This window comes from Eriocheir sinensis, chromosome 7 (genome assembly GCF_024679095.1).
Source record: "Eriocheir sinensis breed Jianghai 21 chromosome 7, ASM2467909v1, whole genome shotgun sequence".
NCBI lineage: Eukaryota > Metazoa > Arthropoda > Malacostraca > Decapoda > Varunidae > Eriocheir > Eriocheir sinensis.
Window position 1 is genome coordinate 18337478 of NC_066515.1, and position 17509 is coordinate 18354986.

The 17509-nt window shown below is 41.0% G+C and overlaps 1 protein-coding gene across 1 annotated transcript; it reads right to left on the reverse strand.

The window, feature by feature from the left end:
* Window positions 1–1126: 1126 nt before the first annotated feature.
* LOC126993862 (valine--tRNA ligase-like) lies at window positions 1127–16451 on the reverse strand. Its single transcript, XM_050853000.1, has 18 exons — window positions 16277–16451; window positions 15257–15458; window positions 14447–14578; window positions 13771–13885; window positions 13287–13515; window positions 12618–12800; window positions 12091–12215; window positions 11533–11678; window positions 10888–11141; window positions 10216–10460; window positions 9472–9715; window positions 7955–8105; window positions 7278–7431; window positions 5626–5829; window positions 5111–5225; window positions 4283–4467; window positions 3010–3159; window positions 1127–2442 (listed from the first exon to the last, which is right to left on the reverse strand). Exons 1-18 carry the CDS (start codon window positions 16386–16388, stop codon window positions 2377–2379), a joined length of 3012 nt encoding a protein of 1003 aa, XP_050708957.1. The 5' UTR covers window positions 16389–16451; the 3' UTR covers window positions 1127–2376.
* Window positions 16452–17509: the final 1058 nt, after the last annotated feature.

The window sequence follows — 17509 nt, forward strand, 5'->3', positions numbered from 1 at the left end:
TTTCATATACATGCCAAAGTTGTAATAAAAGGGATATAATGAAAACAAATCTATATAAACATGTTCTTTTTAACCCTATGAACAGCTGTGTTATTTGTGATGGTGATGTTGTTCTCCCTAGTGAAAAGATGTTGTAGTAGAAAGAAGAAAAGAATGAATCAAAACATCAATAATATTCAAATCACTGAGGCTCTTACATAGAAAATCAAGTGAAAGGAAGAAAAATAACATTGATCTTCATATAACCAACAAAATGGAGTAAAAGATGAATGCAAAAGGTAAAAGTAGAGAAGAAAAGGGAAGGAAAGATAAGGAAAGGTAAAGAAAATAAAGTAAAGACAAAACAACTTGCTCTGAACTTATGAATAATGCAAAAGATAAAGAAAAAGATAAAAGAAAAAGTAAAGAAAGAAAACAGAGTAAAGGTAAAGAAAAAAAGATAAAGGAAAGGTAAAGAGAAGTAAAGAAAATAAAGTAAAGGAAAAAACATCTTCCTCTGAACTTATGAAAAAATGCAAAAGGTAAAGAAAGAGAAAGATAAAGAGAAAAGTTAAAGGAAGAAAACAGTAAAGGTAAAGAAAAAAGATAAAGGAAAGGTAAAGAAAGGTAAAGAAAAGAAAATAAAGGAAAAAAATTTGCCATGAACTTATCAAAAGGTAAAAGAAAAAGATAAAAGAAAAAGTAAAGAAAGAAAACAGTAAAAGTAAAAAGATAAGAGAAAAAGAAAAGAAAGGTAAAGAAAATAAAGGAAAAAACTTGCTCTGAACTTATGAAAAAATGGTAAAGGTAAAAATAAAGAAAAAAGAGAAAGGTAAAGAGAGGCAAAGAAAATAATGTAAAGAAAAAAAATTGCTCTGAACTTAGGAAAAATGCAAATGGTAAAGATTAAGAAAAAAAGATAGAGGAAAGGTAAAGAAAATAAAGTAAAGAAAAAAATTTGCTCTGAACTTAAGAAATATGCAAACAGTAAAGAAAAAGAAAAAAAAGATAGAGGAAAGGTAAAGAAAGGCAAAGAATAGAAAATATAAGGGAAAAATCTTGTTCTGAACTTGGTGTGTTTCATGTAATACCTTCTCTCTAGCCACACACAGCACACAAGGTGGATAACAATTACATCACAACAAAATAACAACCAACAATTTAATTACAACACTATTTACAAACATGTCTGCTCTCCCTCTCCCTCCCAACTCCTCCTCTTCTCCCTCTCATAACTCTCTTTCCCTCTCCTACTCTCTCTCCTAACTTTCCCTTTCCTTCCTCTTCTAACTCTCCCTCTTTTTTCCTCCCAACTCCCTCTTCCTCTCCTACTCTCCCTCCCAACTCTCCCTCTCCTACTCTCCCTTTCCTTCTCCTTCCTCTCTTGCTCTCCTATTTACATGTCAGACTGGCAGGTACAAAGCTTTCTCACCTGTGTTACCTGTACTAGGCTATGTGTGTGTTAGGTTGGGCACTCATTATTATAAAATGGTGTATGTATTAAAGATTATTTTACACCACTTGGCTTTACTCTGAATGTTAATACAAAAACTGGCAGGTACAAAGCAGTCTCACCTATGTTACCTGTACCAGACTAAGAGCCACTTTCACAGTCACTTTTGTTTGTTTTGATTGTTACCAAAGGCTGCGATCACCACTATTTATTTCCACGTGAAACTGGCCGATGGGGTAGTGGCAGCTGCAGAGGAAGCGAGAGGTGTTGAGAGTGTGTGGTAAGGTGCGTGGCTAGGCTAACCCCGCAGCCGCCACTACCCCATCAGCCAATTTAACGTGGAAATACTATAGCAGCGTTCGCCACCATTGGCAACGGTCAAAACAAACAAAATGACTCTGAAAGCGGCCCTAAGTGTGTGTGTTAGGTTAGGCTCTCTATTACAAACCAGTGTATTGAAGATTATTTTACATCTTGCTTTACTGTGAATACTAATACAAAATCCACCCTGAGGAGCTTGAACTTATTCGTCTGTCAAACAATCAACTTTAAACTTTTACGAGAGATTGGCTTTTAAATGAGTGTGTATGTACAGCAAATCAAAATATGGCATCAAGCAGATCAAGTGGTGCTAAGCTATCACTGTATTAGGTCCATATTTTTAAACGTATCAGGCTCCCATTACAACTATTTTCCCAAAGCCACAGAGAAGATTAACCAGGTTTTCATAGGTGATTCAAGATACAGAAGTTGTGTACAACTATCACTAGGATCACAAAACAGGCCATGGAAATCTCAGCAACTTCTAACATTGGCTTCTCAAACAGGCGATCTGAGGTGGTGATGCATTTATAAATACGTGTGTTAGCTTTTATCTATTAGCTTGACACTCCTAAACAAGCTAATAAGAGGAACACAGGTGGCTGGGAGAGATCAGTGCTTCTCTATAGGTCCTCCAGGCTGTGAATGAGTGCTTGTAGCCTCTCCATCTCGCTTCTTATCGACACAAGCTGGAAGAAGGAAAAGGGGAGTTATTGATCATGCATATTACACCTAGCTATCATTCCACAACCTTCAATCTCTTCTCTCGCTATTCCTCTACACCATTCCTTCCTCCACCTCAAATTCATTACGGTAAATCTAACCTAACCTAACCTAACCTAACCTAACCTAAAAAAATAAAAATAAAAATAAAATAAAAATAAAAAGTTAAGAGAAAATATATAAAAGAATTGAAGAGAAGGGAGAGAAAGGAGAGGGAAGAGAAAAAAGGGGAAGGGAAGGAAAGAATAGGAAAAAAAGAAAGACAAAAAAGGGAAAAGAAAGAGACAGGAAAGACAAACAAAAAAGGGAAAAGAAAAAAAAGATAAAAAAGATAAAAAATGGAAAAGATAAAAAAACTAACCTAACCTAACCTAACCTAACCAAGCCTGCATAATATAAAGGCATGAGTGACAATATTAATCCAATGCCACCCTATGCAAAAGTGTGTTAAGCCTGCCATTGTAGTTCCCTAACCCACTATTATCTGGTAACAAACTCCACACCCTGATACACAACTGGGCGGTGGCGGGTACCTTGCTGTGGTGGGCCTCCTGTATGTGTGGCGGGGACTTCTCTTCGTACCCCGGCGCCGTCACCATTTTGACCACCTTCCTCTCTTCCTTCTCCAGCCGCGCCAGCTTCTTGGTCAGCCGCGCCACCTCCACCTTGGGGTCAACCACGCCCTGCGGAGGATAATAAATGATGATAATAATGATGATGATAGTGGTAATAATAAGTGATAAATGATGATAATAATGGCAGTAATTAATGATGAATGACTAAATAAATGATGATAACAAATAAAAAAATGAAAAGATGAAGAGAAAGGAGGAGAAAAAGGAAAACACCGGTAATAATAATAATAATAATAAATGATGAATGATATATGATAATAATTTTGGTAATAAATGATGATTGAATAAATAAATGAGAGTAAATAAAGAAATAAAAAGATATAGAGAAAGAAGGAAAAAAAAAGAAAAACACTGGTAATAATAATGATAAATGATGAATGAATGATAAATAAATGATGAAAATGAGAAAGAAAAGACAGAGAAAGGAGGAAAAGAGAAAGAAAACACTGCTAATAATAATAAACGATGAATAAATGATAAATAAATGCTGATAATAAGTGATAGTAAACATGATGAAGTATAAACAAGAAAAGTACGAAGTAATAAAAATGCAAATGGTAAAGGTAGAGAGAAAAGATAAAGGAAAGGTAAAGAAAATAAAAAAATAAACAAAAATAAGACTTTCTAGATCATCACAGGTTAGAAGAGATCATAAAACACATCCATATATTACAAGTAAGAAGATCTGAAAGTAAAGATATGAAAGTAAAGGTAAAGAAAAGGTAAAGAAAAAATAAAATAAACAAAAATAAGACTTTCTAGATCATCACAGGTTAGAAGAGATCATAAAACACATCCATATATTACAAGTAAGAAGAAATGAAGAGGAAAAGCATATCGTCACCCTCATAAAATTATCGCCTAAGTCATTTTTCAGTGATTTCCAGGTTTTTGCCTACATCAATTTTTCAACATGTGATGCCCATTTTTGTATAGTTGCCTTCGTCATTATGGGTTTGAGTGTTCTAGAATCGGCCTTTTCGTTTCTGCCTAACTCTTAAGCCAAATGAGATAATGACCGTTCTTTTCTGATTTCCTGTAAAGTAGAAAATAATGACTTAGGCGGTCTGTTGACGAAGGTGACGATATAAAAGAAAGGAAAAAAGTGAAGCAAAACATAATGGCATCCTATAACAAACCCTAACACCAGTAACACCATGCCTCTTCATACCTTCAGGTGGAGATAGACTGTGGTGGTGCTGGAGAGGGTGGCCACAGCGGAGGAGGAGTGGAAGGTGGGTGAGATGGAGCTCCCGTCCTCCACCCACACCTCCTTCATCCTGCCCAGTGTTGCCAGGGTCTGCAGGTTGTCCTTCAGGATGCTCCTCAACACCCCATCAGAGCTGACAACACTGCCTGGAGGTGTGGAAGGAGTGCTGGATGATGTGGCGAGGTTGTACAATATCACAAAACAAACCAAGATGAATGACGAAAGCATCTTTATTGCCCTGTCCAACACCATAAGGGAAAATAAGGATGCTAAATGAAGAAGAAGAACCAGAACAAGAACAAGAATAAGAACAAGAGAGGAAGAAGATGAACAAGAAGAAGAACAAGTTGGACAAAATCAAGAATGAGAGAATCAGAGACACATTAAAAATATGACAAACAAACTACAAGAGATGAGACAAAATTACTAGGAACATGTAGTAAAGAGAGAGGACGGACATGTGGGTAGGAGTCTGAGAGTGATGAGCATGGAAGTGAAGGAGAGAAAGAAAAAGTATTGGAGGAAAAATAAAAATGTAAATGACAAAGATAACGTATAAGATCATAAAAAAAAAAAAAAACAGGGACATGTGACGAGGAGAGAGGAAGGACAGAAAAGGAAAGTAATGAGTATGGAGGTGAAGGAGAAAGAGAAAAGTAATGAAGGAAAAAGAAAAAAATATAAATGACAAACTAAATGATCACGAAAAAAAAACTGACCCGTATACAAGGGAAAATAAGTAAATAAATGATAGATCTTAACACTCTCTCCCTCTCTCTCTCTCCTTACCTGTGACCTTATCGTGAGCAATGCCGTAGGATGTCTTGAGCGTGCGGAGAGCCGAGGCAACTTCCAGCAATGTCTCCACTCCTTCCTCCACCCTAAGGTTCCTCACGCCCTTGAACTGGAAAATAAAAGAAAGTGTCTCTGTCGGACTTATTTGTAGAATGTTATGTCCAGTTAATCAGTTAGTATTGTTATGTAGAGTGTTAGGGTGTATATTTTTACATATCTATTCTTACTGTGTGTAGTTTAACATAATAATCTTACAAACACTTCTTTCACCTTATAATTTTGTCCCTACACTTATTATACTCTCTAACCAATCTTGAACTATTGATTTGGACATCCATTTACCTTTTTGCTACATTGTGGAGTTTATTCTCTCTATATTTTTTTTCAAGAGGCACTTAAGCTGTCTCCTTTACTATAAAAAATATCTTACCCCCTATCCTACATCTTCCCATTCTATTATCTACCCTGCCCTACCCTAGCCTACTCCTGCCTGCCTCCTAGCCACCCACCTCCTCCGGCCGTGGGTAGTCGCTCTCCATCACACTCCGCTGCTTCCCTTCCCTCCTTGGTAGTCGCTGGTACAGTTCCTCGGTCAGGTACGGCATGAAGGGGGACGCCACTCGGAGCCCAGCATCAACACAGGTCCAAAGCGTCTGAAGGGCACAGTCTCTCTCACCCTTGGACTCCCCCTTCAGTACTGGCTTGATGCTTTCCTGGGGTGGAGTGAATGGAAGGTTAAGAGGTTGAGGGAGAAGTAAGGAAAATAAAGACTGTAAATTATGAAGTTGATGAAATAAAGACAGAATAAATTATGAGGTTGATGAAATAAAGACTGCAGAAGTTAGGAGGTTCATAAAGTACAGAAAACAAAGAACTGACTTGATGCTTTCTTGGGGTGGATTGAACGGAAGGTTAAGACGTTGAGGGAGAAGTAAGGAGAATAAAGACTATATTTATGAGGTTGATGAAATAAAGACTGAATAAATTATGAGGTTGATGAAATAAAGACTGCAGAAGTTAGGAGGGTCATAAAATACAGAGAACAAAGAACTGAATTGATGCTTTCCTGGGTGTAGAGTGAATGGAGGGTTAAGAAGTTGAGGGAGGAAGGAGAATAAAGACTACATAAGTTAGGAGATTGATCAAAGAGAGGGAAGAATAAGGGACTAGGGAAGTTGAGGAAGAAGTAGGAAGAATTAAGGCGACAAAAATTGGGAGTTTGATGAAAGAATAAGAATAAAAACCACATGAATTAGAAAGGAGATGAAATTGGAAAAATAAAAACTACATACGTAAATTAGCTTGATAGAGGAGTAAGGAGAATAAACTAGAGATAGACAATATACATTCTTCTCCTTTTTCTTTTATAATCTATCTTCTTCCATCCTTCTGGTCAGACTTGCAGTGATCCTCCTCCATCTAGCTGGGTCCAGTGCTAATCCTTCCTCTATTTCTAACACTTCCATATATATATTCTCAGGAAGTATCCTGCCACATTTAGCACCAATAAACTGATCAACAAAGGTTTATCACAAGATTTTCACTACATTGCCACCAGCTTCCCAAGACCTACAGAACAAGCAGTGTGTTATGGGCAGAGCGTTGCCGAGGGGCAGACGCATAAAACTCATGGACACAGCCAGCCACGATTACATTACTCAACAATTTTAATGATGAACAATGTGAATGCCTCAAATTTATTCCCCTCCAGAACCTATTTATTCATCACTTTATTGATCATATGTTAGGAAGAAGAGTAATGAGCATGCTAATCATTCTTTGTATCATAATGAGCTTTCTCTTCTTTCCATCCCAAGTCTCCTGGTACAGATTATACTTTTCCTTCACCTGTGTTTCCTCCTGCCTATGACTTCAATGCCTTCAAGAGGGAAATATCAAAACATCTCTCTGGCTGATTCTGATCTATTAACTTGGATATCCTTATACTTTTCACTTTGGAGGAGCAGTGACGTGGATTTTTTCTCTAGGTATATATTTCTTCTATAATTTTTTCTTGTGACTGCCTTTTTATCACATATGTTCCATTAGTTTTCGATTAGTAAGTTAGGATTTAAGGAATGTGTTATTAATCAGTGTTGCAGGAAAGCTTTTAATATACTAACACAAACTACCATGATCTCTCCCCCCTAGCAAGGCTCACCAGGTACACATCACACAGGCGGTTCTGCCAGAAGGCGAGGAAGCCTAGGGTCACCAGGTGGAGGTCGTACGTGGTGAAGCCGTTGTCTGCCGTTGCCACCAGGCCCGCCAGGTGACTCAGAATCCAGCGGTCCATAACCCCAAGCACGTGCATCCTTGGAGGCGGGTGATGAACACATTATTTAGAATTATATTAGTACATCATCATCTTAACTAACCTCTGAGCTTATTGTGAGGTGGCTTTTTTTATTTTGGCATTTACTAATTTATTTCATCTCTATTCTTTATTTACTTATTTACAAGAAAAGAAGACACTCTGATTTATAAATAAAAGTTATACAGCTGTCCTATTATTATTACATTAAACATACTATCTACTATCACTACTACTACTACTACCACTACTACTTTAACTATCACAAAGAGTAGTAGTGAGTTAGTACACTTTACTGAAGGCATATCGGTGCTGAAGACTCAATAAATTACCACCAAAAATTTTAAAATGCAAAAAATATATACATTCCACTGACGTCTTTTTTTTTATTTTTAGTAGCTTATCTATGTTTATCAATAAATGTATTCACTTCATTTTTTTCATTTATTTATCTACAGGAAAAGAAGACACTCTAATATTCACTCTTTCCTGCCTGCACCAAACTACTCCTGCAGCCGCCTCACCTGTCGGAGTGCTGTACAGGGGAGGTGCAGGACAGCCCCTTGTCGGCCTCCCTCTCCAAGGCCGACAGCAGGAACCTCACCGTCTGCCAGATCTTGTTGCCAAAGAACTTGGTTTGCTCCATTCTGGTGACATCTATGTTCAGCAGCTGGTCTGTGGCAGGAGAGATCAATGTTATGAAACTTTTTGGATGCTGAGCTGAGAGGAAAGGAATTAGGAGACACTACCACACACCATCACTTTTATGACTGTCAAAGTGTGCTAACCTATAAGAAAAGGATTCAAAAGCAGCTATCACGCACTATCACTGTTACGACCCATATTGGATGCTGACATGAGAGGAAAGGAATTAGAAGAGGACACAGTATCTAACAAGCAGGTGAAGAAGACTCATCAAAATCAAGGACCCCATATAGCAAGAGAGTCATCAAGTTGCAGCAGAAAACATTATTGACATTACTTAAGATACACAGGTTTGTTTTTCTTGTCATATGAAGCAAGATGATGATAAGGCCAGTCTCAAAATACTTCAAGGAAATAGTGATGGTTAGAAAAGGAAGAAGTCAGCTATATAACCATTCACAGCATACAAACACACACACTACAGTCACCCACCAAGGCACCTAAACCAATGTGACACAGTAAAGAACCTAAAACCCATTTCTGGCACCCGAAAACATTATAGAATATCAGTCCTTAAAAGCATACAGGACTATACTGAAATACATGAATCTAATTTGGGGTATTTACATCAGCTAACTAACAAACTACTCTTCTAAAAATGTTTGATGGTAGACATATTTCTAACTCACAAATGTCAAATCATGAATAACAGAGCTGGGCAAGTGCGGTACTTAGTGCGGTAGTGTGCTAGTACCGCATCACAAAAAAAGTAACGCACTACCGCAAAATTTCTGAAAATACCGCACCACCGCGGACTGCACTAAAAAATCCTGCAGTGCTTTGAAAACTATCGAAGACAACATTTGCAGTGCAGCATGCCCACAGAAATGTTTTTTTACAGTGAATCGGACTCAAGCAGTCAATCGGTATCAGTCATCAGAATCAGTGATTCAACCATTCTGACTTTTCAGTTATTGTTCAAAATTAAATACTAAATAGACAGACTAAACTACTACACTGCAAGTCTTCTTTAACCCGCGCGGTGCCGGCCATTTCAACCCGGACCCGTCCGTGGTGCCGGCCAATTTTTCATTGTACTATTTTAAGCATGTTTCCTTTGTTTGGATAGCCAGGATAGGCACTGAAGTATTTTTTATTTTGACTACCGCTACCGCAGTACCGTTCACCGCATACCGCACTGGGAAAGAAAAAAAATGAGACAACACTACTCCAGAGAAAGTACCGCACTACCGCAACCGCACTACTGATTTTTCAGTACCACACCCACCCCTGATGAATACTGAGGTTTGACTGTACTTTCCTCTCCACCATATACACAAGCAAACCTCACCTAACACACATCAGCCACTCTCCTACATCAGGCCCAAAGACTCACTCTTGAAGTTGGTGGAGCAGAGAGTGAAGCGCAGCGCATCGGCCCCACACTCAGGGATGCCGGCCGGGAAGTTCCTCTTGAGTCCCTCCACCACCTCAGCCGCCTCCTGACTGCTCTGCACGCGGCCACACAGCCCCTCCAGTGACGCCCCGGCGATCACGTCCATGGGGTCGATCACGTTGCCGCGGGACTTGGACATCTTGTGGCCGCCCGCGTCGCACAACAGGCCATGCATCAACACAGTCTGGAGGAGAAGGGAGGCTGTTACAGTAAAGGAAGCAGCTCAAGGGTAATAATGAAAAAACATAAAAGCCCACAAGGGAGAACTAACATTATTGATTGCTTTTTATTTATTATGTGCAAACCTTGAGATAAATATACTCAACTTTTGAGAGATGTGGAAGATACTGTGTGAAGGGAATGAAGAATATGAGGTTTGAATCACCAGGCGAGCTAAAAAAAAATAAAGATCAAAGGGTTTCTCCAACTTTACAAAACAAAAGTAGGAGGCAGTACAGGGCCACTTAGCACAGTAGACAAGTAGCCACTCAGTAAAGCCTTGTATTTTTTTTTTTCAGTAAAGGCAGTAGCTCAAGGAAAAAAAAGTCTGCAAGGGAAACTAACATACCATTCTCTTTTTCAGCATATGAAAACCATGTATGCTTGGGTGCCAAAGTGTTCCAGAAGACGGCCCTAAAAGTTTTGGTGACTCTTTAACATTGAACACCTCACATAAACCCCCACCTTGAACGGCAGCTCCCCCGTCAGCTTGAGTCCCAGCATGGCCATCCGCGCCACCCAGAAGAAGAGGATGTCGTGGCCCGTCTCAAGCAGCGTGGTGGGGTAGTACTTGGCCAGGTCCAGCGCCTCCCCTCCCCCCTCCCTGCCTGGCCAGCCCAGCGAGGCGAAGGGGAACAGGGCCGAGGAGAACCAGGTGTCCAGGACATCTTGCTCCTGCTCAACAGAGGCGATGGAGGATTCTGGGATGCCTGTGTGTGGAGGGATTATGTGGCTTGCTTCTCCCATTGGTATTTTCTTCTCTATCTAAAACTGTTTACTTGTATTTTGTGTTGGATGAAGTTAGATGGGAATTATTTCTGTGTGGAAGGATGGCAGGCTGGTTATGTAGCTTGCTTCTCTCAGTGGTGTTTCCCTCTCTATCTATGTTTCCTTGAATTTTGTGCTGATGAGGTTATGTGGGAATTATTGATATCTGATGTTTATTTTGTGTTTCTTCCTTCCGATAACTTGAATGCTATCAACAGAGAGCATGAAGACACTAACCTAACCTAACCCAACCTAAGTCAACCCAACACAACACAACCTACCCCAACTTAATTAACCATACCCAACCTAACCTAACCTAACCTAACCTAACCCAACACAACACACACAACACACACACACCACTCCTACCTTTCCCCTCCACAACCTTCCGGCGTGCGTCATCCACCGAGGCTGCAGCCATCCACAGTTCCCGTCCGTCTGAGGTTGTGACGCAGTACACGGGTATTCTGTGGCCCCACCAGAGCTGCCGCGACACACACCAGTCCGTGATGTTGTCTAGCCAGCTGTGCCATGCCTGCTGGTGATGCTCCGGCACAAGGGAGAGACGACCACTGTCAACTGCCTCTGCTGCCTCTCTGGCCATCTCCTTGCAGCGGATGAACCTGCAAAGATATGGGGTTTAGGGGTCAGAAGGGAAGGTAAGGAGATTGAATGAATAGGTTATGGGGTACAAGGGACAGGAGTGTTGAGGTTAGGAGGGCATGTTAAGAGGTTAAATGAGTAGGGTATGAGGTTAGAAAAGAGAAAGAAAGAAAGAAAGAAAAAAAGAAAGAAGGAAAGAGAGAGAAAGAAAGATAGAATGAAGGAGGTAGATGGATAGAATGTAAGAGGTTAAATAAATAGGTTATGAGGTTAGAAAAAAGAAAGAAAAAAAAAAGATAAAGAAAGAAGGAAAAAGAGAAAGAAAGAAAGAATGAGCGAAAGCAAAAGAGAGAAAAAAAGATAAAGAAAAAAGAAGAAAATAAAGAAAAACAGGTCACACAACACACTCACCACTGCGGCCTGAGGATGGGCTCAATGATGTCCTGAGTGCGGCTGCAGCGAGGCACCATCATGGGGTGGGCACGGCAGCCTCGGTAAAGACCCAGAGCTGTCAGGACCGCCAGCACGGCATCCCGCGCCTTGAACCTTGGGATACCCTGAGACCAGCAAGATAACAGACATACAGACCAACGAAAGGTAAGTAAAAAGAGTGCGATGGGTTAAAAAGAAATGATAATGTTCAGGAAAAGAAGAAAAATAACAGTAGTGATAATGTTGAGAAGAAAAGAAGATCAAAAATAGCAAGAACAAGAACAGGAAGAAGACGAACAAAATAAACAAGAATAGCAACAAGAATAAGAACAAGAACAGGAAGAATAAGAACAAGGTGAACAAGAAGAATATTAAGAACAATGTACAGAATATGATAAAAGAAAGAAAGCAATAACAATAATAATATGTAATAATAATAATAATAATAATAATAAGAAGAAGAAGAAGAAGAAGAAGAAGAAGAAGAAGAACACCTCAGGAATGAATAACACCCTAAAGTACCACCCATCAACTCACCTCAAAGTCTGGCACGATGTCCGTCACTCTACCGCTGCCATCCAGGATGGAGAGGAAGGGCAGGTTGTGTCTCTCCCCGACCTGGTTGTCCTCGTGGCTGTGACCTGGCGTGACCTTGACCGCACCTGTGATGAGGAGCCTGAACTCAGGTGACCCAAAACCCAGGACCAATGTAGTTGAAATATAAGAAAAAATAAATTAGATGGAAAATGTAAAAAAAGAACTAAAGTATTAATAGATTCTTGCTATAATTACAATGGGAATATTCACTGGTTACCTGTAATTAGTGGGATTTAAGCTCAGGTAACCCATAACTTACCTCATGGACCAATAAGCATGCAATACAAAAATAAATAAAGGAGATGGAAACTATCAAGAACTCATATCATCTGACTCTTCCATTCCCTCAATACCTGTTCCAAGCTCAACACCTCACAGACAAATAATAATATAAAAAAGATGAAAACATAAAACAAACCTATAGCATCAAAAAACCTGTCGCCGCGAAGGGAGCATCCATTCATTACCTGTCCCAAATTTCGGGTCCACCGCCTTGTCGGTGATCACAGGTATGGTGTCCTGGCGCAGTGGGTGTGTGAGGAGCCGGCCGTGGAGGTGGAAGTAGCGCGTGTCATCAGGATGCACCATGACAGCCGTGTCGCCAAGCATTGTCTCTGGCCGCGTTGTGCTGACGACCACCTCCTCCTTCTCTGGGGTGGGGGCACGGGCAAGGGTGATTGGGTGAGTAGTGGGAGGGGGTGGTGGGAGTGGGAGAGGAGGGGAAAGGTTAGTAATGGAATGCCAGATGTATGGAAAAAAATACACATACTTCATTGACTAACAACTTACTGTGATTGCCTTACTTGATCTAAGCTGGACCAACTTAACCCTTTCCCATCAGGGATGTCTGTGAAAATCGCACATTTTCAAACAATTGCACAGAGATGTTTTACTTCTAACGCTCATAATAGCAGAGTTACTTTTCATCATAGAATGCTCACTTAGGTGTCATTTTAAAGCTTAGTAATTGTGCTACTTTTTGCAATACCCAAACGTGAGTTGAATTCAGCCACTGCAAAAAAAATTGCATTTCTCAAAACAAAATCTGAAATATTGCAATACTGCAAAAATTTTCACCGGAACGGGAAAGGGTTAACCTAGTCTGACCCGCCCTAACTTGACCTAACATAACCTACCTGAGTCTGCCGTCCTATAGGCAAAGTCGTACATCTTCCCAAAGGTCACTGGGTGGTCATGCCCTGGCACAGCAAGCTCGGTGGGGCCCGTCAGGTGCAAGTGGTCCACTTCAATGTCTGAGATGGCTGACTGGAGGGTGCAGCACCAGTTGACGAGTGCCTCCTTGCGGTACACCAGCCCGTCATCATACAGCCGCACGAAGGCCTCCGTCACTGCTCGGTTCATGTGCTGGAGGTAGAGCCTTTATTTACCTTTCTCTAACTTTTTTCAGGTTCTTACAGGATTTTACTTTTTATCTTTTTTCTTTAATCATTCTAACATTTTTTTTTAATCTTCCAGCTTATTTTAGACCTTTTATTTACCTTTTAATAACTATCTATTCTCCCTCTTATGGGGGTTTTACTTTATATCCTGCCAGCCTTGTCGAATGTGTGTGCTTGGGTGCTTGGAAATAACAAAGAATACGGCCTTGAAGCCATTTACCTGGTCCATCGTAAACACAGCTCTGTTCCAGTCCAGCGAGGAGCCAAGCCGCCTCAGCTGGTCGTATATCACCGTGCCCTTCTCCTCTTTCCACTTCCACACCTCCTCCACGAATCTGGAATATTGAAAAATTATGTTCTTTTTTCATTCTTTCTTTATCCTGACGACTTAAGTCCCATGTCTAAGCGAAGTTGCTGTCTTTATGAGGTACAACTTTTTTATTAGTTACATCAAAGGAGGCAAATCAAGGATGAACCAAAATTATTTAATGATGCCCGCAAGATGCTGCCATAATAAAAATTAGACTGAATAAGACATTGAAAAGCAAAGATCAGTTTTAGATAAAGAGGCGTCTTGATACTCTCTTATGTGTAGTGTTTTAGTTTGTTCACATCCATAAGCAAATAATTCCTACTAATGCTTTCTCTCACACTCTAATTTCTTTACATCATAAACACTATTACAATATGATAAAAAGGAAAGGTGCTACAGTGGCAGCTTATTCCCTCTCTGAATCACAAGTGTAAATCTCAATTCCATGGCAAATGTATATTCCTAAGAGCACATTATTAGCATTTTTTATCCTCTGAACACTAAATGAATGTGGCACTAATCCAAAGCGAGCAAATCCTTCACCCTGAGGCCACCACTAGCAGCTCCTGAGAGGGTGACTCACTTCTCTCGGCCCAGGTCATGCTTGGTCTTCCGTTGGGTGGCCCACAGATGCCTCTCCACCACCACCTGTGTAGCGATGCCGGCGTGGTCTGACCCTGGGATGAACACCACCTCATGACCCTGCATCTGGTGCCTAGAAAGAGTCAAGGTAGTGCATTTAATCAAGTCCAAGTCCTGAACACCATATCCCAAACCTGCATCTACTGCCTGGAAAAAGGGTTAGTGTTTTATGGGTAGGCGGTGGCTGAGTGGTAGCGTGCGGGCTCCACATTCACCGTGTGATGGACGACGAGGGTTTGAATCCCCACGCTACCTCCTGGGATTTTTCAGTCACCGTCGAGTGGCCTAAGACTACCCACATGCTGCCTGAAGACCACCCATCAACCCGGACTCTAGAGGAAACCATCCAAGTGAATCAAGAAGGAGTTCTGGGGGGGCAGTGTGAGCCAAGAAAAGATGGCGCCACTATAAAACACTTGCCTGCACCATGATGGGCTGGGGCCGACTACCATCCAAGCCCCTCAAGAAAGCCTACCGGCACTAAAGGCTGACACGTTAAAAAAAAATGAAAGATTTGTTGAAGTATTACTGTTATCCAAACCACAGGGATGAACACCAACTTTCAGCACTGCTAAGGTTTAGAAAGGTTAGGGTATTTTTGTGTTGCTGCTCTTGTTTATGTGCTTTTATCACCCCAGCCTACCAAAAACAAAATAAGACACTTTGACTTCAGGATATACTTCATGCTGCTGTTATAAAGTACCACTGCAATCTTAATATGTATGAAGGAAAGTTAAATGAGGACACAGACCATCTAGCAATGGTGTCTTGGATTGAGCAGGTGAGGGCGTGTCCCAGGTGAAGGGAGCCAGTCACGTTGGGGGGAGGGAAGGCCATGACAAAGCTCTCCTCTGTGCCAGCCCGGCGGAAGAAGCCGTGGTCCTCCCACCAGCGATACCACCCATGCTCCACATCGCCAGGTTTGTAAGCAGCAGCCAGCGGCTCTGACAGGTCTGGGGAGGGATGTCAGGGATAGCAAATCATTGAAGCTAAGCTGATAACCTTTTACTGCTAAATCAGTAACCTCTCATCCCTTAATAGTGACCTACTGATGCCAAGTTAGTATCCTTGCCACGTCCACACAATAGGGTAATGTCAGTGGGTACAAGCTGGCAGTTTGCCTGAGGACGGGCTTAATGCTTGAGCCCGTGGGAAAACAAGTAAAATGCCCATGCTGGTAGCTGAGCAATTTTACCAAGCACTGCCTAATAAAACATTGCTGTCAAACACACGGTCACTTTTTTTAATTTGTTTCTTTTCTTTTCCCACAGATAGCAACAGTGACTATGCTACACAGGGTTAGCTTCAGGCAGTCCTTCCTGCTACACAACGCAGTACCGCACACAGCCTTACTGAGCACCCGCCCTGCCTGGCAGCCTGGCTTTGACAGCTCCAGGCTGCCGCTCGGATGAGAATACAAGTGTGCCGCGAACTGTGCCTGGTGGAGGGCAGAGACCGATCGTGTGGACGGACTTGGCAGCGATACAAGGCGTCAGACTTCAGAGACCTGACCGGTGCCAGCACAGAAATCTCCAAGAACAGGCTCAACAAATTCCTGGCAACGATACCAGATGAGCCTCCAGTCCCACACGGCCCCACTTCAAGAGGAGCAGTGTCAAACTCCATCATAGACCAGCTGCAATACTTGAAGATGGACCAGAGGTGTGGAGGCGGCGGGGAACCAGACTGGCCGTGGTGATGACACCTAAATCTACGACAACTATAACTACTATACCGCGCCGGGTCAAGGGTCTGCCGCGGCCTGTCTCACCCTTCTTCCCCGTGGCCTCCCCCCTGCCGGCGGCCATCCCGCGGCAGCAATGGGCCGTCAGCCGCCGCCGCGCCGCGTCGCGGGCCGCGCCATGCACAAGGCAGCCCAGCATCAAGGCGGAAAAGGAAATTGATCCAGAGTTTCACGTGTGAGCCATTGTTTGTTTACATTCTTTCTCTTCCAGAGATGGTCCCAGATCAGATGGAAAGATCTGAAACAAAATGGATTGGGACAAAAAAAAACCTGACAATGCGGCACATAAAATAAAAAAAACACCAAACTAAAAACCAAAAAACCTAACAACTTGTTTTTCTTTTATTTCTTTTGTTTTTTCTTTTTTTTTTTCCATAATATATTGGTAATGCCCTTATTATTTCGTCTTATATTATCCTTTGTACCTCTTCCCTCTTCAAAAAAAAAAAGTATCAAAAAAATGTGAAAGAAATGTTAACTTATTTACGTACGTTATATAGTATCAACCTTCATACCTTGTTGATGGTTGACTGGGGCTGCTGAGACAATTCTAGATTTTCATGTATTTAAATACAAATTTTAAATATTATTTTTTAAGAAGTTACGCAGTGTAATACTTATCTTTACAAACCTTTTTACTGGGATATTATTAATTAAAGCAATTGTAGTATTATTGTTATGTATTTTTTATTTATTATTATATATCTTTGTCTTATCGTCTCATTATCGTCTCATCGGTAACCTTGAGGTACGGTCAAGTTTGGGGCGTTGGACGGGACAACAATCCAATAAAAATCAAAAGAATTTCTGATTAAAATGTTCAAATTTCAGAAGATTTACAGTAAATTTTTAAATAAATTAAAATGTCAAAATTTCAAGAGATCTCCAGAAATTTCTGACACAATCTGGCAACACTTCTCTTCAACGGGTGGACTATACACCGGAAATAATGGTATACTAAATAGTGACGCAGGCTTAAGGGTGAGTATATCCTATATCCTTCAGTAACAGCTCAAAAAACTATGGTATGGGACATCTGTGGCGAAACAGACAACTTTGCTTCATAGTTAAAAAACACTTCTTGATGCTGCCAGTGGCGGTCAAGTCTCTTTTCAAATGTATAAATAAAGATAAGGATATAGTAAGGAGATCCATAGGCAATTACAGCCACGATAAATATATTCAATAACTTGAAATGCAAACCAGACCCACCTAGACAAATTCAAAACTCCGAGGGAGAAGATGATGTCATGGATAATT

Bases quoted from the DNA above. Each gene is read 5' to 3' on its own strand.
- LOC126993862 (XM_050853000.1), bottom strand. From the start codon at position 16,388: ATGCTGGGCTGCCTTGTGCATGGCGCGGCCCGCGACGCGGCGCGGCGG. The intron at 12,216-12,617 runs GTAATGAATGGA...TCCTCATCACAG, and splicing joins GGACCCGAAATTTGGGACAG to GTGCGGTCAAGGTCACGCCA. The intron at 5,226-5,625 runs GTGGGTGGCTAG...TTTATTTTCCAG, and splicing joins ACTACCCACGGCCGGAGGAG to TTCAAGGGCGTGAGGAACCT.